General features: G+C 37.1%; 1 protein-coding gene across 1 annotated transcript in view; it reads left to right on the plus strand.

Annotated features, from left to right (window-relative positions):
- Positions 1-27,276, plus strand: part of UVRAG (UV radiation resistance associated) — a 363,460-nt gene that overhangs the window by 250,090 nt on the left and 86,094 nt on the right. Inside the window, exon 13 of the mRNA XM_004381978.3 lies at positions 14,699-14,781. Coding sequence (XP_004382035.1) covers positions 14,699-14,781 — 83 coding nt within the window. The remainder of the gene's footprint in view (positions 1-14,698; positions 14,782-27,276) is intronic.

Below are 27,276 nucleotides of genomic sequence, written 5' to 3' on the forward strand. Positions count from 1 at the left end.
TGAGCTTAGTCTTATTGTTTCTCCTCTGTATGTGACTTCTTGTTTTTCACGAGCTGCTCTCAGGATTCTTTGTTTGTCTTTGGTTTTGGAGAGTGTGAATATGGTATGCCTTGGTGATTTTCTTTTGGGAAGACGAGGATTATTTTTAACCTTCTTGCTTGAACTCTCTGGAATTCTATTTCTCTGAAATTCCATTCTCCTTTTAGTAAAGCTCTGTCTATAGAACTATATTTGATATAAAGAGAATAATCTGATTAAATCTTTTCATTATATGATTTCTCCATTAAAAACTTGAGGTGGCATCTTATTACCTGCCATATAAAATTTAAACTATTTTGACAGGAATATATGATCTCCCATTAATATATTTTCTCTCTTCTTTCTTCCCCCCAGAAAGGGGAAAATAATCGTTCTTATTCTCCTGTAAGGACTTTTGTCACCCTCTGCCTATGAATTATTATATGCAGGATTGTTTTTTATTTGCTGCTTCTCCTCTGATCTACTGTGTTTCTCCTCAGTTCCCAACTAGATCTTTCTCTGTGCTTTCTGAAACCCCTCTTCAAAGATTATAATGCACACCGAGTCCTCAACCTCTTTACAATACAGCTGTAGAATACAACTTCTAGACATAAGTAAAATAACTGACTCTCTCCTGAAAATATCACTTGCCCTGGAGTCTTCTGAAGGAGAGACTGTTCTTGTCTTAAACACCTCCCATATCTCTGGGTGCAAAGGAAGTGGCATCCTCTTTGCTTTCCAATACCAATTCCAAGTTATATTTCAGTGGCATGTACCTAGTGTTAACACCTAGAGTAGATCATTTTTAACACCTCCTTCTGTATATGAAAAAATTATTTTCATTAATGATCATGAAATTAAATGAATAGTAATAATAATAGAAGAGAACATTTTCTTTTACTGAACTTTGTACATGCCAGTAAAAATTTTAAAAAATATAATGAATATTAAATTACCAAGTCCATCCACTGCCGTCAAGTTGATTCTGACTCCTAGCGACCCTGTAGAACAGAGTAGAACTGCCTGTGCGTTTCCAAGGCTGTAAATCTTTACAGAAGCCAACTGCCATGTCTTGCTTCTGCGGGGTGGCTGGTGGATTTGAACTGATGACCTTTCATTTAACAGCTGGGTGCTTTGACCACTGTGCCACCAGAGCTCCATATCACAGTACAAAAAGGGGAAAATAATTGATAAAATTTCACTTCCTTAATTTTTTTTTTTAATACCTACTTTTTGGTCTATCACAGTCATAAATAACGTCACAGTTTATGTTTTCATGCCTTAACTTCTGCAAATTTGTTAATAACTTCATCACAATTGATTTTCATATATTTTTGTTTATGTAATAGACAGTATAGGCAGATTTCAGTATGCTCACAGTTGATCGAAGAACCTGTTTACCAGTTGCCATAGAGTTGATTCCATGTCAGAGTAGAACTGTACTCCATAGGGTTTTCTTGGCTGTCATCTTAATGGAAGCAGATCACCAGGTGGGTCCAGACCACCAACCTTTTTTTTTGCAATTTATTTATTCATTTTTCTTTTTTTATTGTTGTAGTTTAAGTGAAAGTTTACAATTCAGGTTAGTCTCTAATACAAAAATTGATACATACATTGTTATGAGACCCTGATTGCTCTCCCTGTACTGTAACAGCACACTCCTCCTTTCCACCCCTGATTTCCTGTGTCCATTCAACCAGCTCCTAACCCCCTCTGCCTTCTCATCTCACCTCCGGACAGAAGCTGCCCATTTAGTCTCAGGTATCTACTTGAGCTAAGAAGCACACTCTTCACGAGTATCATTTTATGTCCCATAGTCCAGTCTAATCTTTGTCTGAAGAGTTGGCCTTCAAAATGGTTTTAGTTCTGGGTTGACAGAGAGTCTGGGTGCCATGCTTTCTGGGGTGCCTTCAGTCTCAGTCAGACCATTAAGTCTGGTCTTTTTACTAGAATTTGAGTTCTGCATCCCACCTTTCTCCTGCTCCATCAGGGACTCTCTGTTGGGTTCCCTGTCAGGATGGTCATTGGTTCTTCTGGTCTCAGGCTGATGCAGTCTCTGGTTTATGTGGGTCTTTCTGTCTCTTGGGCTAATATTTTCCTTGTGTCTTTGGTGTTCTTCATTCTCCTTTACTCATTGAGTTGAGACCAATTGATGCATCTTAGATGGCCGCTCCCTAGCTTTTAAGACCCCAGACACCACTCACCAAAGTAGGATGCAAAACATTTTCTTAATAAACTTTGTTATGCCAGTTGACCTAGGTGTCCCCTGAAAGCATGGTCCCGAGACCCCTGCCCCTGCTACTTTGTCCCTCGATGTGTTTTGATTGTTTTCAGGAAACTTCTTAGTTTTGGTTTAGTCCAGTTGTGCTGACTTCCCCTGTAGTGTGTGCTGTCCTTCCCTTCACCTAAGATTATTCTTGTCTCATATCTAGTTGGTGAATAACCCTCACCCTCCCTCCCCACCTTTGTAACCATAAACCACCAACCTTTAAGTTAGCAGTCAAGCACAAACCGTTTGTCCCACCTAGGAACACTGGCTGAATGATCGTGAAGATTACTATTCTTTGATTTTTTGCTTCAGAACATATCCAGTTCTTGGTGAAAACCATTGAAACATTAAAAATATTGTCCTTTTGATTTCTTTTGGCAGTGTAAGACCATTATCTTTTGTCATTTTTGTGGCATTTTTCTTTGAAATTTTATTTTTTTCAATGTAAATGTTGATTCTTACATTTTGTTCCTAATGGCCTTCTCCACAATTTTCATCCACTGATCTTCAAGGAACTATTTTAAAGCTTTAGATCATCCTTCAGCCCTGCTGTCCATTTTCTCTGTACCTGTGCACCCAAGCAGATGTCTTGAAGAAGTCCCACAGTAGTATCATTATAAATTCATGATTGTTAACCACTCTATAGTGCTCAGCAATCCTATTACATGTGTTTGTTCAAGTTGTTCTGCCATTTGATCAACTCTCCTGGCAAAACAAAATATTAAGAGTTGTCCATGATGCCTCCCTCTCCATCACCCTTCATTTTCAACCTATAACCAAGTCCTTACAGAATTGTGCTCCATAGGGTTTTCAGTGGCTATGATCTTTTGGAAATAGATCGCAGACCTTTCTTCAGAGGTGCCTCTGGGTGGACTCCAGCCACCAACCTTTCAGTTAGTAGCCAAGTGTTTAACCATCTGCACCACCAGGGACTCCTACATGGTAGGTACACAGTAATTGGTAAATGAGTGAATGAAAAATGATATTTGCCTTATTAGTTCACTCCTCAACAGAGTCTCAGTACAAAGTAGTTAAATTATTTGTTGATTGACTCAATTATTTTATTATAATTTAAATGATCTTTTATCTTCTCTTTTTCAAATTTCTTACCTTTACTTTCTTCAAAACTAATTCTAAATTTTCCATCTCTAGGAAACTGCCTGTGATTAATCTTACCTGTCGCTGATCCCTCCTACCCCATCTCTCTACTTCTCAGTTCCTGGCCATTGTTTTTAGTTTTGTTAATTTGTAAATAGGATTTACTGACCAATTAGAGGTGGGAGGAGAAAGAATCATCTAAGGTAACTCCATTCAGTTTAGCAAAATTTAGAGTAAATAGGCGTACTGTACTGGCTCCTACAAGAATTACTTCTCCTATTCTGAAAATGTAAGATTTAAGGTAGACATGTGACAAGCTATTTCATTATAATGTATGTATATGATAGAATATTCACAAGGCGTTATGAGAACACAGAAGATAAGTCCTTAACTCAAGCCTTTCAAAAAATAGGGGCATGTCAGAGAAGGCTTCCTGGAATAGGTGATACCTGGAATGATTTTTTAAAGATGAGAAAGAATTAGCCAAGTGAGAATAGAGAAAAGGGCATTCTTGACAAAAGGAACCATAGATTTTTAGTTTGAGCATATAGGTGGATGGAATTAGAAAAAGCACATTTGATATTATAGCCTCTCGAGCTCTCGTTTGGTTACGGTTTGCATTGTATATTTAAAAAGCATATTTGAAGGATAAGATAATGCTCTTAATTTTGACCATATGGAATTTGAAATACCTATGGGACACCTAGGAGAAGGTATTTGGCATGTAGTTAGAAATGTAATTATAAAGTTTAAGAGAAGGATAGGTAAGGCTATGATGTAATTTAATATAGGAGTTAATTGTGGTGTAGATGGCTGTTGATGCTTCCATTTATTCAACAACATTTATTGAGTCCCTGTAATGTGGCAGGCAATGCTCTAAATGCTGGAAATACAGCAGTGAACAGCACATTTAAAAATCTGTGCCCTCTTTGAGTTAACATTCTTGTTGAAGGAAATAGACTCAACAACTAAAGAACAGATAATATGATAGAGACTGAGCGGCTATTATTTTTTATTTCTTTTTAATTTAATTTTTACTGTGGAAAATTTTAAGTATATACAAAAGTAGAGAAAATGATTAACAAACCCTCTGTACCTACCTTTAATAATTATAAACAGTTGTTGATCTTATTTTATCTGTGCCCCTTCTACCCTCTTCATCCCTCTGGATTGTTTTAAAGTAAATCACAGATACCATAACATTTTGTTCATAAATACTTCAGTATGTATCTCTAGACAGTAAGATTTTTTTTAACGTAATGACATTATCATTATGTACCTAAAATATAGCAGTAATTCCTTAATAATCAGTGTTCAGATTTTTCCAGTTGTTTCATAACTTTATTTTACAGTTGGTTTCTTCAAATCCCAATCCAAACAAGTTCTCACATTTCTTTTAATTGCTATGTCTCTTAAGTTTTTTTTAAAGCATTTTGATTTCTATTTATTGTATCATTTTAATTTCTACTTTGTATATATTTTATATTTGTACAGTAGTACCTATATGTACTTTATTAAAATATATTTATTACATATATGTTAGGGCATGTGTTCATAATATTTGACTGGCAGAGGTGTGAAATCAAAAAGTTTGGAGACTACCCTTCTCTATAATACCCAGTTTTATTTTTCTCTTATCAATTACTACTAGATAAACTTTTTGTTTGTGTTTTTCCTGAGATTTTATTATGAAAATTTTCAAACATACAAAGAAGTTGAGAATTTTATAGTGAATACGTATATCCCAACCACCTAGGTTCTACAATTAACATTTTACTGTACTTGCTTTATTACATATCTTTCCATCTGTTTATCAATGAGCTGATGCATCTTAAAGTAAGTTGCATACATTAGTACACTTACCCCAAAATGTTTTATCAAGATATGATTAACTAAAGCTCAATATTTGTTTATGATTCTTTTTTATTTTCAGATAAAATTTACATATAATGAAAAGCACAATCCAAACCCCGTCAAGATGCACATTAAATCTCCCCAGAAAGTTTCCTCTATCTCCTTTCCAGTAAATCCCTGTCTCCCCTCAGCCCTCCAGGCAACCATTATTCAACTGTAGATTAGTTTTATCTCTTGTAGAACCTCATGTAAATGGAAGCATTCAATGCGAACTTTTTTGTGCAAGACTTCTTGTACTTCGAGTGTTTTAAGATTCATCCATGTTGTTGTGTGTATTGCTAGTTCATTTTGTTGAGTAGTATCCATTCTATGAATACACCACGATTTATTTATCCATTCTCCTACTGCTTTCAGTTTTTTACTATTATGAGTCAAGCTGCTCTGAACGTTTTTGTACATGATTTCTCTTTGGTAAATACCCAGGAGTAGAATTGCTACATTATAGGATAGGTGTGTGTTTAGTTTCATAAGTAACTGCCAGACCTTTTTCCAAGTGTCTGTCACATTTTACATCCCCACCAACCATGTAAGAGAGTTATGATGGCTTCACATCTTTAATCTGAAGGTTCCCCTTTTTAAAAATTTTTTCCTTGTTGAATAAATCAGGTTTACTCTACAGTTTCTCTGTAGTTTTCCACATTTTGAATTTTGCTGATTGCATTCCTGTGTTATCTTTTAACATGTTTCTCTTACCTCTGTGTTAAAGATTTAGATGATCAAATTCAGGGTGTATATTTTTGGCAATCATAGGTATTATTGGTGCTTCCTATTGTATCACATCTGACAAAATATATCATGTCTGGTTATCTCTCTTTTATTTGATGCTGAGATTGATGAGTGGGTTCAGGTCCTGGCCTGATCCATCCATTGTATTGTTTCTGAGGAGCAATTTTAGATTGGGTAACATGGAGTAGTCTCTCTCAGCATGATCTTAATTAGAAACCAGAATGGCAAGAAGGAGTCAGCTCTGTGAAGATTTGCAGAGAGAACATTAAAAAATAGAGAACAGAAAGTTCAAAGCCCCACAGATGGAGTGATATCAAACTGGGTATGTTCAAGGAACAGAAAGAAGGACAGCATGACTTGAGCATAGTGACGGAGAAGGAGAATGATCAGGTATCATCAAAGAAATAGCAGTGAATTAGATCATGTGAGGCCCCGAAGACCACTCTAAAAAGTTTAAATTCTATTATAAATGGAGTAGAAAAATCTTTGGATGGTTTTAAGTAAGGGAATGGGGACCATTATTTGATTTTTTGAAGATCACTTTGGCTATAGGAAATGGAAAAGAAAAGTTCTTTGTCAGAGGACATACATTACAACTTTAGCACAGACTAATTGAAATCTATTACTTTCTCTGTGTTATTTAAATTAATTATAATGCTTAAAATGAAAGATCATTTATGGGGAAATGTTTAATGGTCCTTAGAGTCAAGTTTTTAAACCAAAGAAGAATTGAAACTTAAAAATAAATGTAAATACAATTCGAATAGTAAATACCAAAAAAAAAAACCAAAAAAACCCCAAACCTGTTGCCATTGAGTCAATTTTGACTCATAGCAACCCTACAGGACAGAGTGGAACTGCCCCATAGGGTTTCCAAGGAGCGGCTGGTGGTTTTGAACTGCCGACCTTTGGGTTAGCAGCCTAGCTCTTAACCACTGAGCCACCAGGGCTCCAGAATAGTAAATAGTAAACAAAAATGGAAATTTTCTTTAAAATAACTTGTTTTTTAAAGAGTGCATTATGGAATGGTTAATAAATGTGACCTTTCAACATAGAAACAGGTGCTCATATGTTTTCACAGTCAAGTGGTTACACAGGAGCCATTTCCCATCTAGTATGCCTGTGACCAGCCATAAGGTTTTGCTGCATACAGTCAGCTTGCAAAGAGTTATACATAAAGCTATAGTAGTATTATACAACTTAGCAGGAAAATGTGAGGGTTTATTTATTTATTTTTCTTTAGTCTTGAAAAAGTAAAGCATAGCCCCTTTACTGTGCCAGGTGCTTTACTTTGTCCATCTTTTCAAGTAAATTAACTGAGTTAGTCTGAATCTATAATTCTCTTCCTTGGTCATGGAAAAAGATTAGAGGAATATAGCATGCTGGTGGCATTTTACATTTCTAAAGTTTTTCAGGGTTTTTTTTGCCCTGGAGGACTTGAGTGAGATTTTTTTACTACTTCTTTGAAGTCCATGTAGGTTTGAGATTTAGCAAAGGCAGTTTAGAACTGGTTGCTCCTAATAGAAGGTCATCTCACCAGTTGTGAAGACTGGTCTTCTAAATTTCCTTACAGAAGGTGGCCAGTACTTATTGATGTGATAATCTATTCTGAACCCCCGTGTACTAGAGTTGACTCACAATTTACTGTAGTTGTTGTAGGATGACTTTTTCGGAAAATAAATGTTGAAAAATGTCTGTTAAAGTAAATTTTGTATTCTTCGGCAGATAACTCGATTTTATTTGGGTTACTACTTTAAATGTTGATGTAATCCTCAAAGAAAACATGAAGCAGCAAGAACAAGAATTGTGCACATATGAATTATAAAATATAGAAGAATTCATACCCTGCCCCTAGGGTATGAAATAACAAATATGGAAACAACTGGCAACCAATATCTAGGCATTAAAGAGGTAGGAGGAAGGTTGAGGGAAAGTCATTGAGGCCTAGAGTGGTCAAAGAAGATTTTAAAAGGAATGTGGGGACTTAAATTATATCTTACAAAGGACGGAATAATGTTTAGATAGGAAGAAGAAAGAAAGGTGGGCATTTCCGCTATGTGAGCAAAGGTAGATGAAGAGAAATGAGCATGGTGTGTTTGTGAGACTGTAAAGAAACCACTTTTGCATAAGGTTGCAGATAAATAGGTCAGACCAGTTAGATCACTTAGACCGCGAATGTTAGGTAGAGGAGTTGAAATTTGAAACAATAATGGATAAGGGAACAGGCCAGAGAAGTAGCATGATAAAAACTCTTACAGAAAGAGGAAATATAACTTATGTTTATATCATGCTTTGCAGTTTTCAACATACTTTCTCAGTCTTTTTTGTTTTTCTTTTTAAATCCTCACAAGATACATGTGAAGGAGGCAGGAAAGATAAGTGTCTCCATTCTACAGCTTAAGAGCTGAGTGTTAAAGAAGTTATGATTTACCCAAGTTCATATAACTGGTAAACAATGGAGCTGAGACTAGAAACTTAGTAGTTTCTGTCATAATTCAATTTTTAAAAATCTAGGCTGCCTCAAATCAATCTGTCAATGATATGGAGAATGAATTGGCATTAAGGACACTGGCTATTGTAGTAATCAAATTGATATGAACTTAAACCAGTGGCTGTCAACTGGAAGCAAGTTTACCTGCCTTCTCAGGGGACATTTGGCAGTGTCTGGAGACTTTTTTTGTTGTCACAGCTGAGAGTGAGATACTACTGGCTTCTTGTGGGTAGAGGACAAAGGTGCTGATAAATATCCTATAGCCTACCATAACAAAGAATTAAAAACAAAAAAACAAACAAACCTGTTGCTGTTGAGTCAATTTTGACTCATAGTGACCCTATCAGACAGAGTAGAACTGCCCCATGGAGTTTCCAAGGAGTACCTGGTGGATTCGAACTACCGACCTTTTGGTAAGCAGCCATAGCTCTTAACCACTATGCCACCAGGGTTTCCAACAAAGAATTATCCAGCCCAAAATGTCAGTAGTGCCGAGGTTGAGAAACCCTGACTTAGACTAAGAGAATGACACTGGGAGTGGAGAGAGAAGACTGTTTGAGAAGGAAAATGACTTGGCAACTTGGTGAATGACTGCTTATATAAAAGACAAAGAAGATAGGTAAAAATTAAATGTCACTCTAAGCCTGAGTAACTAGTAAAGTTGTCATGGAAAACTAATCTGGTCTGGAGAAAGTATGTTGAGTTCAATGTAGAGTCATGGCCTCAGAACGCATTGAGTATGTGTTACCACATTTTCTACAAATACAAGAATCAGAAGTAATCTTAATATGCACCATAAAAATTTTTTTAATTAAATGAAGTCATATCTTCCTCCCAAGTTGCGATCAAAGAACCAAACCTGGATGTGGGACTCTGAAGGTGAAGGCAAAAGACTATGACTAACTTGGGGTCCTTTGTAAAACTGTCTGGGTTGGTGAGATAATAATTGTATCTTTTTTAAATAAGAAAGGTTCAGTATCAGTTTATTTTATTTTATTTTCCAGATTGAGTGTGACATATTCTTCATGGATGAACCTTATTGTGCGCTCTTTTTCTGACACTCCCTTTGCCAGCACTTCAGTTAGATCTACTCTACAGCCTTAGCTGATACTTATCATGATGACCTTTTGGCATTGTGGTCTTGAAATGGTTTCTTGGCTCTTGAAGGAAAACTGAAATTATACTCAGTATGTTTATTTTTGTGTATTCAGAATTATAGAATCTTGGAGTGGGAGGAGATATTATAGCTCATCTAGCCCAGTGGATCATCCAGTATTTGATCCCCCCGTACTAGTTTCTAGGGCTGGTATGGCACATTATTACAAAGTTGGTGGCTTAAAACAGGAGAAATTGTTCATCTCACAGTTCTAGAGGCCAGAAGTCTAAAATCAAGGTATTGGCAGGGCTGCACTCCCTCCAGAGGCTCTAGGGGAGAATCCTTTCTTGTCTCTTCAAGCTTCTGGTGGCTCCAGGGGTTCCTTGGCTGATGACTGTGTAACTCCAGTCTTTACCTCCATCTTCATCTGGCCTTTTCCTCTTCTCTCTGTCTCTTATAAGGACACTTGTTATTGGATTTAGGGCCCACCCATAATCCAGGATAATCGCATCTCGAGATCCTTAATTATGTCTACAAAGACCTTTTTTCCAGTAAGGTCACCATTTATGGGTTCCAGAGACTAGAATGTGGGCATATCTTTTTGAGGATCACCATTCAACCCACTACACTTCCTGAGTATGTGTCCATTGTTTCTTTGTTGCCTAGCCTATGCTTAGCAGCCTGTAGTGGTGGGTCTTTCACTTCTTCCCAAGATCTTTTGGATTTTGAATAACTGTGGTGAAATCAATCTTCCTGTAACTTCTACCCACTAACTTTGGTTCTCCCTGCTTGAAGTCATGCAGGAGAAACCCAATCCCTTTTTCCTCTGAAGGTCCTTCATTTGTTCTTCCTGAGACTTCTATCCTCCAGGCTAAACACCTCCAGTTCCTTCAACCATTTCTCTCAAAACCATGGATTCCATCCCCCTAATTATCCAGTTTGTGCTTCTCTAAAGGACTCAGTGGCAGTAAAAAGTATATTGAATTTATAATTAGGATACCTAGTACTGAAGTCATGTTTCTTCCACTTAGCAGGTGGCCAAAGCAAGTCATTTTCTTTTAAATAGCAGTAACACTGGTCCACTCTACTTCAGTGTGTGCTTTTTATAGTTAAATGAGATTTTTACAGAAGTTCTCTGTAAACACAACCTATAACATAAGGTTCCAATTATTAATCTGTGAACTTATAAAAAATATTGATTCCCAGAACTGAATGCATTTCTGTAGGTATAGCCTGACACAGTACAAGGTAGTTGGCATGAGCATATTTCCCAATTCAGCTGTTCTTCTGTTAATACAACCTGGGATCACATTAGCTTTTTTGGTAGTCATGCCCTAATTCTTTACTCATTGAAATTGCTGTGTACTCAAAATAATAAATGCTGGAGAGGTTGTGGAGTGACTGGAACACTTACACACTGTTGGTGGGAATGTAAAATGGTACAACCACTTTGGAAATCAATTTGGTGCTTCCTTAAAAAGCTAGAAATAGAAGTACCATACAATCCAGCTGTCCTGCTCCTTGGAATATATCCTAGAGAAATAAGAGCCATCACACAAATAGATATTTGCACACCCATGTTCATTGCAGCACTGTTCACAACAGCAAAAAGATGGAAACAACCTAGGTGCCCATCAACAGATGAATGGATAAACAAATTATGGTATATTCATACAATGGAGTACTATGCAACGAGAAAGAACAACGATGAAGCCATGAAACATAACATGGAGGAATCTGGAGGACATTATGCTGAGTGAATTTAGTCAGTCACAGAAGGACAAATATTATATAAGACCATTATTATAAGAACTCAAGAAAAGGTTTAAACACAGAAGAAAACATTCTTTGATGGTGACAAGGGTGGGGAGGGAAGGTGAGGGTTACTCACTAACTAGATAGTAGACAAGAATTATTTTAGGTGAAGGGAAGGACAGCACACACTACAGGGGAGGTCAGCACAACTGGACTAAACCAAAGCTAAGAAGTTTCCTGTATACAACCAAACACTATGAGGGACAGAGTAGCAGGGGCAGGGGTCTAGGGACCATGCTTTCAGGGGACATCTAGGTCAATTGGCATAACAAAGTTTATTAATAAAATGTTCTGCATCCTACTTTGGTGAGTGGCATCTGGGGTCTTAAAAGCTAGGGAGCGGCCATCTAAGATGCATCAATTGGTCCCAAGCACCTGGAGTAAAGGAGAATGAAGAACACCAAAGACACAATAAAAGTATTAGCCCAAGAGACAGAAAGGGCCACATAAACCAGAGACTGCATCAGCCTGAGACCAGAAGAACTAGATGATGCCTGGCTACCACCAATGACTGCCCTGACAGAGAACACAACAGAGAGTCCCTGATGGAGCAGGAGAAAGGTGAGGTGCAGAACTCAAATTCCAGTAAAAAGACCAGACTTAATGGCTGACTGAGACTGGAGGAACCCCGGAAAGCGTGACCCCTGGACTCTCTATCAGCCCACAACTAAAACAGTTTCTGAGGCCAACTCGTCAGACAAAGATGAGACTGGACTGTGGGACATAAAATGATACTCGTGAAGAGTGTGCCTCCTAGCTCAAGTAGATACATGAGACTAAATGGGCAGCTTCTGTCTGGAGGTGAGATGAGAAGGCAGAGAGGGTTAGGAGCTGGTTGAATGGACACAGGAAATCGGGTGGAAAGGAGGAGTGTGCTGTCACAGTATAGGGAGAGCAATTAGGGTCACATAACAATGTATGTATAAATTTTTGTATAAGAGACTAACTTGAAATGTAAACTTTTACTTAAACTACTACAATAAACAAAAAAAAATTACTGTGTACTAAAGAGCTCCAAATCTTTTTCACAAATTATCTGTGTATTGCTTTCTATTTCACTGGTTTTCACCATGTAGAGTCAGTAAATTTTTCAAAGAAATGCATATTTGGAAATTTAATTTTGGCCATCTTAAATGCCTTTTATCTAAGAGTGTAATAATAGGAAATCTATAATCCTTCCTTCAGTTATTTATTTTAATACTCCCCTTTAGTAAGTCCTATTTCGTGATGTTAAGGACATTTTTCTGGTTGTGCTTGAATAGCCACATTCTTAACTGCCTTTTACAGTTTGCTAATTTGATTCTCCATCTATATTGAAATAAAATGCCTTTGATTTGTATCTTATGTCTTGATGGTAATAGGTTTTACCCTTTAAAATGGGCTCCATTTTTCCAGATTGCTTAATAGATCTATAAATCCATGTACTGTTGCTAAGATAAATGTGTAATAGTTACAGGCTCTTATGCTGTTCAACTTGAAGTGACCCGCTGAGAATTTGAAAGCAGTATAAAATGTGAACTCTTTTAATATTTGCTCTGTCTTCACATTGCCCTGTTTGAACCTTTGGCTCTTAACTGCTCATTAGATTTCTGTTTTAATATTACGGACACACCTGATGGCTCTTTGTATTAAGAAGTCCCAATGAAGTGGTAATAAGGTTGACATTGTGAGATCCATTTTTCAGGAATGTAGAAGCTTGATTTTCAATGTATACTTATCTCAAGATATTCTTCCAACATATGAAACAGTTTCTGTATTTATAACTTGGAAATGGAGGCAGCTATGGGTTTGGAGAGCCCTGTAGATGGGGTACATGTGTTGATTTTATGGAACAACAGCTACACATTACAGAGCTTTGGTACTCGAAAGTGCCCCCATTGTTATGTCTTTGCAATTAGGTAGTTTCTTTTGCAAGTTACCCAGTGTAAATTTGAATGATTCCAAAACACCCTGCAAAAGCCTGGTGTTGTACTTTGCTTATCCTGAATTTGCTTTGCTGTCATTTTTATGCATCTCAATTTGGGCCAGAACACATGTCCTAGTTTATTTTTTACTGCTTCAATTAAATACAAAGCTGTGTCTTCTTCATAGGTATGTGAAGCATTTGGTGTTCTTTTGGTAGAGAATAAATACAGTTCATGACCTTGCTTGCTCCCCAATGCCTGTAATTTTATAACACAACACATTTACCTTTTGGATACAATGAAACCAGACCCTCTTAAAAATTTTATATAAAGCTGTTAAGTTCTGTTTTCTTTCTTGTACTTTTCCTAGAAAACAATATCCTCCAAGTTTTACAGAATGCATCTTTTCCCCCAGGCAATTAAAAACAATGGAAAATAAGAATATCCAGTAATTGTCAGCTACGATTCATTTCAGTAGGATTTGTTTATTCTTGAGAATAATCATACACTGTAAAACTAAGGAAGATGAAGTTTTCTTCTTGACCCTATCTAAGTTGTGATTGATCTGTTTGTAGACAAGTCAGTTTCAGAGGATCAAACTTATGCTTGGTCTTCAGAATCAGGAAAAAAAAAAAAGAAAAGACTAGAATATAAGGTGTACTCTAACCTTTTCTTCTTCATTTGCAGGGATAGGGAAAGAGAAATAGTGAGGAAAACTTATTCCCTAAAATAGCTCATCATCTTTATGAAGATCCACAGATCTCATGCCTTTCTTGTTGCAGTGAGTCAGATTAAAATGGAAAGCCTACTGAGAGCTCTGTGCATGGGCATGTTGCCTTGGGGAAATAACATCCAAATAGCCACCCTAGCCAATATGAATGAATTTTGGCTCTTACTGGTCCTGTTGATTTGACTGGCCACCATAACAGCAACAGAAATCTTTGTACTGTTTTCAAGTTTGATTTGTTTTCCTTAATCTTCCTTTCACATTTAGTAAAAGTTGAGATGTTAGATCTAAGGTATTATAGGAAACATTTTCTAGATCTTAATCTTAGCGTGACAAGTTTATGAAATGTAAATAGGAAGAGTGGCCTTAACTCCTTGGGATTGGTGGGTTACTTTCTTACACATTAGTCCCTTGTTGCATGACCTGTTCAGTTCCTGTGAAAGAGGGCAGCCATTGTTCTGATACTACTATTATTATAAAGATGTTAAGATAATAGGTTACAGTGACTAACTGTAATGAAATAATTTAGTCCAGTTCTTCAGATGTTTATTCTCTAAAGAAACGTCAGCCTTTGCCAACAACTTGGAGGTTATTTTTACTAAGTTTTGGAAAATTTCTGATCTTTCTTTACTTTTCTTAGGTTTCCACTATATCCAAAAGGAGGAGAGAAGTTGCAATTTGATTACGGTGTCTATCTTCTGAACAAAAATATAGCACAGGTAAGTAACTCCACTTCACTCCTACTTCCCACATTCCACCTGCTTCCTTAGATTGCTAAGAATAACCCTTTACTGTATAAATAAGTACTGCAGTCAACCCTTTTATTTAACTAGTTGGATTAATAGTGCAAAGTTCTTTTTTGGTAACACTCTTATTCCATGCCATTATAATGACTATAGAGAAGCAATGGGTACAAACTAGAATCCTCCTGCTAACCTCAGAAGCCCTTTTCTGTGTTGTTACTTGGTGGTAGACTGTACTTGAATGTGTGGGTTTACAACATCTTGCCCCTGCAGCTTGACTGGTAACAACTTTCTTCTCACACATCTAAGTACTCCTAGGGACTTATTTTGCATTGGAAGTTGTTTATGGAGTGAAAATTTAGTGCCTTTGGCAAGTCCTAAATGGTCTCCTCACCTTATTATCCAGGGCACAAAAGAAAAGACCAAGCACATGGTCCTTCCAACTCTTCTTGGGTTTTTTGTGGCTCTCTCAACATCACGCCAGTTAGTATCCCACTTAAATAATACCTTTCCACATACCATAGAAAGAATATCAGATGCCTGAGCCTGCATTTTTCTGGAAGAAATACGCAGTATTTCTTTAGCACCCTTGGCTTTACTTCAAGGAAGTAGACATTCCATAAATTTTCTAGTTGTAAAGGAAGACTAGCTTTACTGCTTTGTTTTTATTTGGACATCCTTCTAATTGGAATATCACAAGGATGAGTACCCAAGATTTGGCTGTTATTTAAATACATTATCAGCTGTATCCCTAGACCTTTCAGTTTTATAGAAGCAATAAGATTTGTGATGCTTTTGTTTTTTATGAGCTTGTATTGCCTTTTATCTATATGAATCTAAAGACACTGAACAATTACCTTATTCATGCCCAATAGATCTAGAATTATTCTTCCATATGGTGTCATCTTTGCATTTCTTCCCCTCAGTAAACCTGTTTTAATTTTTTTAATTTGACTTTTATTAAGATTCATATAGTTTTCTGATAGTCAAATTTCTAGTTTTTCAGTCCTCAATTATTTGTTTCACAACCTCACACTCATGGCCCTCTCAACCATACTGCTTTTTATTGTTATTTCCATTGCATTTCATGTTCTTCACTCCAGGCAGGCAGCTTTGCTAACAGTCTCTGGCGCACTTCCCTGTCCATGTGCCAGTCTTCCCACAACCGATGCTTTCCCTTCCTCCATCTTTGGCAGACAAGGATTTCAGCCTAAGAAACAGGGCTGTTAATTTTGAGGCTGCCTAGCTCACACTCTGCTGATCACAGCTTTGTCATACCATGGAAAAGGCAGTGCTGACACAGAACTGGTCAGGAAGTGCCCAGACTAAGAGTCCAGTAAGGAAGAAAGAAGTCTAAGTAAATTAGAGAGTGCCACCCGTGAAGTCAGCCATAGTGGGACAGAGCTCATGAATACTCGTGGTCCATAGTCTGGGAGTCAGAATGTCATTAAGATTGGCATCACAGAATAGGACAAAATTCTGATCTGAGTTCAGAGAAGTTCTTCTCTCCTGGCCTATTTTCTGTGTCTTCCTCTGGGTATGTAAGATCTAAGTTCTGAAGGCTGTTGGAAGGTTTCAGATGAAACCTGCTCCTGATTAAGGCTGGGGCCGAAATGCCTGGATTTCCTCATAAATCCCCATTTCAACACACACACTCACATGCACACGTGCACACACACACTTATTTCTTCTCCAGACCAATAAGAATATCAAAGGATAGTATAAAGGGGCGCTAAGATAGCCTAGACTGCTTTGAGAGCAAAACCAAGCCAGAGGCTGACTGTGTGCAGTGGAAAATTTAGGGAAGTCTGCCCCTCCTCACCAGACTCTTAGCACTAGCACCCATCTGGTTGCAACTTTGGAGTACTTCCCAAGTGGCCTGAAAGGAAAGGAGCCACTGACTTTGTTCACTCTGTATTTCTTAACTCAACCAAGGCCCAACGTATGCTGAGCTGGTTTTATTCATCTGTTTAAGAAATGCATTACTTCTAGTAATTTTGTACCTCTCCAACTTTATGCACTTTTTTGAAAATTTAGAGATTTTATGTGTGTGTGTTTGATAAGTTAACTACTCTAAATCCATAGGGAGCAACTGTCTTGCCCTCTCGTGTTTTATCACAATTGTGGTGATTTTAAGGGGCCCTTGTGGCGCAGTGGTTAAGCACTTGGGTGTTGAGAAGTCGTCAGTTTGAACCCATGAGCCACTCCATGGGAGAAAGATGTGGAAGTCAGCTTCCATAAAGATCACAGCCTTGGAAACCCTATGGGGCAGTTGTACTCTGTCCTATAGGGTCACTATGAGTCTGAATCGACTCTACAGCAATGGGTTTACAGGTGGTGATTTTAAAAGGAGAGGGTAATAAACTTCTTATAAGCCGATTCTTTTAGGTTTCAAAGTTCATTCAGGAAGTTTCCTTTGAATATTTAGACAGAAACTTCTAGCAAATGTGCGACCTTTAATTTTCTTCACTTCAGCTGTCTGTTCTCTCTCTTAGTATTTCATGGGGAGTGTTTTATTTTGCCTTTGACCTCACTAACATCACTTTTTCATGTTTGATTTGTAACCATTAATTATTATGGATCCTAACCAAGCATTATATCAATAAGGTATTTCTAGCTTTTGAAGGTTTATTTTTATATGCATATATGTTGTCAAAGGGGAGTTTGTCTTCTCAGCTAGTCTCATTTGTACCCCGTCTCTAGAGATGTGAACAAATCATACTGTTAAAATGGCCCCACCTCCGTAATTTATAAGCCACGTTAGTGGAGGTGGATGAAAGCACTGGCATGTATGTGTTAAAGTGCCAAAGAAAAAGGAGTGAAGTCATTTAATACTGCATCCATAACATGGTTGAGGATTTGAATAGTCAATAGGACCTTTCATCACAACCAGAAGTAGTAGTAGAATCACTTTTTTGGTGGAGGAAATGACAGAATTTAGTAATATTTGTTACTTCAGTATTTGGGATCAGTCCAGCCCAAGTTTTGAAAGTATAAGCTTAGAAAGACAGGCCTTCAAGTAGAAATCCTCAAGTGTTGTTTGAAGAGCTGAGAGGGTTGGTAAGGCCTGCTTGCCCTCTTCCTGTCATTGCTGTCTAAAGGTGTGTGTGTGTGTGTGTGTGTGTGTGTGTGCTTCTCTGGGTACAGAAAGTGAATAAAACAAAGTGCCTTGTTTTCAGCACCATTTACTAATGTTTGTCAAGTGCCAGCCCCCTTAGCTAGAAATAGCCTTCCTCGTCGGTCAGCGTGTGACACTGTATAAATGGGCCTGTCAAAATTCAGGTGCCGTACAATTAACATTGATTTAAAAAGCCGGGTGGAGAGATTAATAGTTTGTAAAAGACTTACATTAGATCCTCACCATCACTCTGCAAAACAGAAAAGGCATATAATGTTAAATGAATTTGAAGACAGTATGGCTTTTGACATTATCACATAATCTGACAGTTTGGCAGAGATTTCCCTTACTTCCATATACTTCATCATTCTATATATTTCCTTCCTAAAAGTGCACAGAATCAAAGAACATGATATTCCCAGATAGAAAAGGGTCTTTAGATTGAAAGTTCCTTGAGTACACAGATGGCAACTATTTTGTGCATCATATTTCCATTAACAAGCACAATGCCCGAAACATTGTACATTCTCAAGGTGTTTAATAAATGAATGAATAGTGATATAGCCCCATCACACAACTTAAGAAACTGAGATCAGAAAAGTTAAGTGACATGCTTAAAATTGATTATTTTATTCGGCAAGTATTTGTTGAGCATCTACTGTATGCTGTACCCTGAGTTAGGTACAAGGGAAAGTAACTGAGAGTCTCTGGTTATTCATATTTTCTCAGAAGTGACCAAAGTGTGGCTGTCACTTAAAGAAATCAACTGATGATGAAATTCAAGATTTTTAATGAAATAAAATTAGCATTTTGGATAACTTGTGTTTACCACCATGAGATTGACAACTTCTCAATCCTTAAAGACTTATTTTGATGAGGTCAGTAGTGATATTAACAAATGTGATTTTAAAATGTTATATAATGGAATATGTTAACATTGGAAAATCTTTATAACTCAGTGATTCAATATTTTCCATATGATGCATGCGTAAATATCCTTTCAAAGTGTGAAAAAGGCCAATGGATTTTAATATAACAGAGTGTGAAAAGTTTATTGATATGGTTTCAGATTCTACATTGCTATAACCTTTAAGAAACTACTACTTGTTGATTTTGGGAGTAGTATCAAAGAAGGATATTCACAATTATCTGCAAAGGCTATTAAAATACTCGTCGCTTTCCAAACTACATATCTGTGTGAGCCTGGATTTTCTTACAAAATAACATATGGTAACAAATTGAATGCAGAAGCAGATATGAGAATCCAGCTGTCTTCTATTAAGCCCGACATTAAAGAAACTTGCAAAAATGTGAAACAATGCCACTCATCTCACTAAATTTCTCTTTTGGAAAATATACTTGTTTTTCATTATAAATATTATTTATGTTAACAACTAAGATTTTTTTCATTGTTATTTTTAAATGAATTAATAAATATTTAAAAATTTTTTTCTCAGTTTTAATTTCTAATATGGTAAACATTAATAGATATGACCCAAATAAACTAAAGCTCTTTGGGATTCTCAGCAATCTTAAGAATGTAAAGGGATCTTGAGACCAAAAAGTTTGAGAACTGCTGTCCTAGAAAATATAGCCATCCTGATTGCCTATGAAACACCTCAGTTGCGAATAGTCTGATAAACCAAGAAGCATGTGTCAGCTCCCCAAATGTGGAAACATAATGGAGTTACCAATTTGAATTCTAGTAATGCTGTGTGGTGCAAGTCATAAGGCCAGTGGCTGTCAATGGATTCTTTCCTATTGCTTTTGGCTTTTCTCAAGCCAGGCCTCTTCTCTCCTTTCCTGAAAGCTCAGGGAGTTAATAGAAATACATTGAGAATACAATTTACAAATAATAGTGATTTGTATTGAATGTAATGGCTTTTGGTATACTTTTACTTCGGTATCTGATTTCACACTCGGTACGTGCTCAACTCTATTGCCATTGAGTCGATTCCAACTCCCACTCATAGTCACCCTATGGGACAGAGTAGAACTGCCCTGTAGGGTTTCCAAGGAGCAGCTGATAGATTCAAACTGCCGACCGTTTGTTTTACAGCTGAGCTCTTAACCACTGTGCCACCAGGGCTCCAGGTCTGTCTTAGAAATAAGAAATCGCATTTCTGCTATGCTGACTTACTGGGAATGACAAAACAATTATATGGAAATCAGAATTCAAGACCAAATCTTTTGAAGGTCAAATCCAGCTGTATTTCACTAGTTTTTTTTTTTTTTTCCTTTTCAGTTTGGGCCTTATTACAATCCTGTGAGGTATATAGGGCACAGAAAGTTATCCACATTTTACAGATGAGACCCCTGAGAGTATGAGTTAAGTAGCAGAACTATGATTAGAATGTAGAGATTTTGTGAACTTTCTCCCTTCTACTCTACTGCCTCTCTTTCCCCTCAAATTATTTTAAGACTTTACGGAAAGTAAAAGTAGCCTCTCCCTCCAAACCAGTTGGGAACCCCTTTTCTGCCAAGTACATGGTCTTTCTCTAAAACTTGACTACTCCTTGGGCCTATGGTGCACAGCTATTTAGAAGGGACCACTGCCAGCTTACACCCAGTCACTTAAATTCATGTCTGTTTCTTCAACATACAGTCTCATGTATATGACACATTGGGAGAAAATGTAGTTTTATTTTCTTAATTCTTGGAATCAGAAACACAAATACCAAGGATGTTTTAATAGTCAAAATGCCTTTCCCCCCACCCACCTTCAAAATTCGCCAGTAATGGAGTGGAAATTCTTTTGAAAGAGTCCTATATCTTTAAAAAAAAAAAAAAAATTATTGAGATATGATTGACATACTACATAATTCACCCATTTAAAGTATACAATTCAATGTTTTCTAGTATGTTTACAGAATTATATAACTATCACCCTAATTAACTTTAGGTCATTTTCATTGCCCCCCTCTCCCCCAGAAAGAAGCTTTCTATTAGCAACCACTCACATTTCCCCTCAACCTGGCAGCCCTAGGCAGACACCAGTCTGCTTTCTGCCTCTATACATTTGCCTGTTCTGCACATTTCATATAAATGGAATCATACAATGTGTGGTCTTTTATGACTTGCTTTTTGGTATAATGTTAATATAATGTTTTCAAGGTTCATCCATGGTGGAGCATGTATCAGTACTTCATTCCTTTTTATTACCAAATTTTCCATTGTATGGGTATACCACATTTTATCCGTTCATCAGTTGATGGACATTAGGGTTGTTTCCACTTTTTAGCTATTATGAATAATGCTACTGTGAGCTTTTTGTACAACTTTTTGTGGGAAGTATGTTTTCATTACTCTTGGATATATACCTAGGAGTGGAGTTGTTGAGCCATATGGTAACTCTAAGAAGCCCTGGTGATGAAATGGTTAAGTGCTCAGCTTCTTAACCAAAAGGTTGGTGGTTCAAACCCATCCAGTGGCTCTGCAGGAGGAAGAAGACTTGGAGATCTACTCCCGTAAAGATTACGTACAGCCTAAGGAGGGGACAAGAAAGCTGGTGATAGGGAACCCAAGGTTGAGAAGGGACAGTGTTGACACGTTGTGGGGTTGTTAACCATTGTCATAGGGCAATATGTGTGCTGACTGTTCAATGAGAAACTATTTGTTCTGTAAACCTTCATCTAAGGTACAAAAAAAAAAAAGAATTGTCTGTGTGAGATCAAATCGACACCAGCAACTCAGAAGGTTTGATGGTTTTCCTAGGGGGCAGTGAGTTGAAGATAATGGTGATGGAATAATTTGGAAAAGGATAGTGAGAATAGCAGCACAACTGGAAGAATGTAATCAATGTCACTGAATTGTATGTGTAGAAACTTTTGAAATGGTGTAACTTTGGAGATGTACATTTTCATCAGAAAAAAAGGTCCTCCAAGGCCGAGAAGGGAGAATGTTGACATGTCATGGGGTTGTTAACCAATGTCATAAAACAATATGTGTACTGACTGTTTAATGAGAAACTATTTTGTTCTGTAAACCTTCATCTAAAGTACAATTAAAAAAAAAAAAAAGATTACAACCTAAAAAAACCCTGTGAGGCCGTTCTTCTCTGTCACATGGGGTTGCTTTGAGTTGAAATCCCCTTGACAACACCTAACAACAATAACATGGTAACTCTATGTTTAACATGTGGAGGAACTACCAGACTGTTTTCTAAAATGGCTGTACTATTTTGCATTCCTGTCAGCAAAGTGTTAGGGTTTCCATTTCTCTACATCTTCCTCAATACTTACAGCCGTCCTAATGGGTATAAAGTGGTATCTCTCACTGTGGTAAGAGCTTGGCTGCTAACCAGAAGGTCAGCAGTTCAAATCCACAAGCTGCTCCTTGGAAACCCTATGGGGCAGTTCTACTCTGTCCCATAGGATTGCTGTAAGTTAGAATCGACTTTCTGGCAATGGATTTGGTTTGGTAACTGCTAATGATGTTGAATATCTTTTCATGTGCTTCTTGGCCGTTTGTATATCTTCTTTGGAGAAATGTTTATTCAGATGCTTTGCCCACTTTTAAATTGTATCATATGTCTTTATTATTGAGTTATAAAAGTTATTTATATATTCTGGGTACAAGTCCCTTCTCAGATATATGATTTGCATACATTTTGTCCCATTCCACGGGTTGTCTTTTCACCTTCTTGATGGTTCCTTTGAAGCCCAAAAGTTTTAAATTTTGATGAAATTTAGGTTATTTATTTTTTCATTTGTTGCCTGTACTTTTGGTGTTGTATCTAAGAAAGCCTAGCCTAACTCAGGGTCACAAAGATTTACTTTTAAGATTTTCTTCTAGGAGTTTTATGGGTTTAGCTCTTACCTTTAGGTCTGAGATCAATTTCGAATTAATTTTTGTGTATGATGTAAGGAAGGGGTCCAGATTCATTCTTTTGCATGTGGATATTCAGTTGTCCTAGCACCATTTGTTGAAAAGACTGTTTTTAACCCTTTGAATTGTTTTAACACCCTTGTCAAAAATTAATTGGTCATAAATATGAGAGTTTATTTCTGGACCTAAATTATATTCCATTGATTTATGTGTCTATCTTATGACTCTATAACCCTAAAAGTTTTCTAAATATAATAAAATAATACATTCCAGTTGTAGAAATTTTGAAGTTTATAAAAAGATTGTTGTTGTTGTTAGGTGCTGTCGAGTCAGCTCTGACTAATAGCGACCCCATGTAAAACAGAGCAAAACACAGTCCAGTCCTTTTCCGTCCCCACAGTCGTTGTTATGCTTGAGCCCATGATTGCAGCCACTGTGTCAGTCTATCTTGTTGAGGGTCTTCCCCTTTTTTGCTGGCCCTCCACTTTACCAAGCTTGATGTCCTTCTCCAGGGACTGATCCTTCCTGATAACATGTCCATAGTATATAAAATGTAATCTCGTCATCTTTGCTTTCAAGGAACATTCTGTTTGTAGTTCTTCCAAGACAGGTTTATTCAGTCTTTTGGCAGTCCACAGTATATTCAATATTCTTCACCAGCACCACAGTTCAGAGGCATCTATTCTTCAGTCCTTTTTATTCATCCTCCAGCTTTTGCATGCGTAGGAGGCGATTGAAAACACCATGGCTTGGGTCAGGCGCATCTTAGTCTTCAAGGTGACATCTTTGCTTTTCAACACTTTAAAGAGGTCTTTTGCAGTAGATTTGCTAGATACGATGTGTCATTTGATTTCTTGACTGCTACTTCCATGGGTGTTGATTGTGGATCCAAGTAAAATGAAATCCTTGACAACTTCAATCTTTTCTCCATTTATCATGGTGTTGCTTATTGGTCCAGTTGTGAGGATTTTTGTTTTGTTTATATTGAGGTATAATCCATGCCGAAGGCTGTGGTCTTTGATCTTCATCAGTAAGTGCTTCAAGTCCTCTTTGCCTTCAACAGGCAAGGTTATATCATCTGCATAACGCAGGTTGTTAATGATAATCCAATCCTGATGCCCCGTTCTTCTTTATATAGTCCAGCTTCTCGGATTATTTGCTCAGCATAAAGACTGAATAGTTATGGTGAAAGGATACAACCCTTATCCACACCTTTCCTGATTTTGAACTGTGCAGTATCCTCTTGTTCTGTTAGAACGACTGCCTCTTGGTGTATGTACAGGCTCCTCATGAGCACAATGAAGGGTTCAGGAATTCCCATTCGTCACAATGTTATTCATAATTTGTTATGATCCTTTGCATAGTCAATAGAACACAGGTAAACATCTTTCTGGTATTCTCTGCTTTCAGCCAGGATCCATGTGACATCAGCAGTGATATCGCTGGTTCCGCGTCTTCTGAATCCAGCTTCAATTTCTGGCAGTTCCCTGTCAATATACTGCTGCAGGCGCTTTTGAATGATCTTCTGCAAAATTTTACTCCATGTGATATTATTGATATTGTTCGATAATTTCTGTGTTCGGTGGGATCACCTTTCTTGGGAATAGGTATAAATATGGATGTCTTCTAGTCAGTTGGCCAGGTAGCTGTCCTCCAGATTTCTTGACAGAGACAAGTGAGCACTTCCAGTGCTGCATCTGTTCGTTGAAACATCTCCGTTGGTATTCCGCCAATTCCTGGAGCCTTGTTTTTTGCCAGTGCCTTCAGTGCAGCTTGGACTTCTTCAGTTCCATCGGTTCTTGATCATATGCTACCTCCTGAGATGGTTGAACGTTGACCAGTTCTTTTTGGTATAGTGACTCTGTGTATTCCTTCCATCTTCTTTTGATGCTTCCTGCGTCGTTTCATATTTTCCCCGTAGAATCCTTCAATATTGCAACACGAAGCTTGAGTTTTTTCTTCAGTTCTTTCAGCTTGAGAAATGCCGTATGTGTTCTTCCATTTGGTTTTCTATCTCCAGGTCTTTTCACAGGTCGTTATAATGGTCTACTTTGTCTTCTTGAGCCACCCTTTGAAATCTTCTGTTCAGCCCTTTGAGTTCATCATTTCTTCTGTTTGCTGTAGCTACTTGACATTCAAGAGCAAGTCTCAGAGTCTCTTTTGACATCCATTTTGATCTTTTCTTTGTTTCCTGTCTTTTTAGTGACCCCTCGCATTCTTCATGTATGATGTCCTTGATGTCATTCTACATCGGTCATTACTGTTCAACGCGTCAGATCTGTTTTGAGATGGTCTCTAAATTCAGATGGGTTACACTCAATGTCGTACTTTGGCTCTGGTGTACTTGTTCTAATTTTCTTCAGCTTCAACTTGAACTTGCATATGAGAAATTGATGGTCTGTTGTTCCACAGTCGGCCCCTGACCTTCTTCTGAGTGATGATAATTGAGCTTTTCCATAGTCTCTTTCCACAGACGTAGAAGATAAAAAATCAAAATTTTTAAATTTGTCCACAATCCTACCATTCACAAGTTTTGTCAGAGATAATATTATATATACTGTTCTATATCCTTTTTGTTTTTACTTGAACATGAGCGTTTCCCCAACTCATTAGAAATTCTAGTATTTCATTGTAATTCTCTTTATTTCATTGTTGTGCATACATTATAACCATTCCTCTAATGTTGGACATTAAAAATAAAGCTACAGTGGCCATATTAATGATCAATAATATGTATTTATATATATATACATGTATATAATGTACATGTGTATACATATCATATGTTTGTCTTGTATACAGTGACATTTTACAGATATAAAAGATACAGTAAGATAAATATTAAATCACTTCATAGTGACAGCAATCCTATCTGTTAAGCTATGGGAGAGCTGCTCTCCTTATATTCTCTCATGTGTTTTTTCTACCTTCCCTTTTCCATGGGTCCTGTGGGGTTTCCACTGAATCAATTCAGCTTTAAATTTTATGCTTCCGTAGACAAAGCAGTTTTTTTCATTCAATCCTCATTTTGAAAAATGATAATAATTAACTCATAAATTATTCCCTTATGTAACTTTCTCTTACAAAAGTAGAAAAGTCACATTATTTTCTTTTGTATATACATCAGTTAAAAAATGTCTGCATGTTTGAGCTGTGCAAGTCCTGTGAGAAGCTGACTTTACCCTCATCGTGCTACATTTGAGTGAGGTAGAGGGGGAATAAAAAATGTGCATGTCAATACTTCGCCAATAGTATATGGCACATGGTGATCACTGTGGAAGGAAAGGTTCTATTCAAAATGCAGTTAAGACTCACAGCAAGGAGAGCCCTATGGGTAGTTTAGAGTCCAGTCAGCCACTGACTACCACTGTCTGGATAAACTTGGATGTGTAATATAATCTCACTGTACCTCCATTTCCTTATCTCTTAAAGATTGGATAATCCTCATAGCATTGTTGTGTGGACTGGAAACAATGTATGTCAAGTTTGTGGCACAGGGTTTGGCTACAGAAAAGGTACTTAATAAATGGTAGATGACATTTTTTGTTGTTGTTTTTATTGTTACCGTTCTTGTTAGGCTGATGTGGAGAGGGAATGCTTCAATATAGGGATATGGCATCTGAACTGAAGTTCAAAGATGAAAAGTGTCTGACTAGTGAGAGGGGAGGGGGTTGAGGGGAAGCTGAGGTGCAAAGGAAGGACTGCATAATGTATATCTAGACTAGCCCAGCTGGAGAAGAAAGTTACCGTAACAGTGGAAATAAGGAAGATGTTTTTGGCCTACTACCACCGTACCCTGGAACCATACATTTCCCATTTGTTATCCCTGAACTTAACTATGATCTGTGAGAGCTCTCAGGGCATGTTGCACGTGTTCAGTAAATATTTATTAAATGAATAAATGGTGAATGAGTTAGCCAGAAGATTGTTCTTTCCTCCTAATGGTTGAGAGTTAATTAACTTATTTCTATTTAAACGTATTTTAACTTATGTCTGTTTAAGTAAAGGCTTTAAAACTATATAGATAACAGATATTTGTTTGCAAAATCCAGTTCTGTATTTAAAGGGTTAATATGCTGCCTGTTTGTAGTTGCAAGTGATTGGTTATGTGTTCATGTATTAATTTTTTTTTAAGAATCATCATCAACTATTAACCAATTTAGTAGACATTTTTAATGTTATATTGGTTGTGGTCACTGTTCTTTTCAAATGCTGAGAGTCATAAATTGATAAGAAAACTATTTTTATCTCACTTGGACATTGTTTCCCACTTTAAACTGAGATAGAAATACAGTGTCAAACATATCTTTCCAAATGAAAAATAAAACAATTATAACTTACGTTTATATAGCTTATTTTAGGATACAGAGCCCTTTCACATATATTATCACTTTTTCCCTTTACAAAAGCCCTAGAAGTATTGGTATTATTCTCCCCATTTTACATTTAGATAAACCAAGCCTCTGAAGGTAAGTTCTTTGCTCATAGTCACATGGCTATTAGATGACCAAAGGAATTCATACCCTAACC

This window comes from Trichechus manatus, unplaced genomic scaffold (assembly GCF_000243295.1).
Source record: "Trichechus manatus latirostris isolate Lorelei unplaced genomic scaffold, TriManLat1.0 scaffold00088, whole genome shotgun sequence".
Classification (NCBI taxonomy): domain Eukaryota; kingdom Metazoa; phylum Chordata; class Mammalia; order Sirenia; family Trichechidae; genus Trichechus; species Trichechus manatus.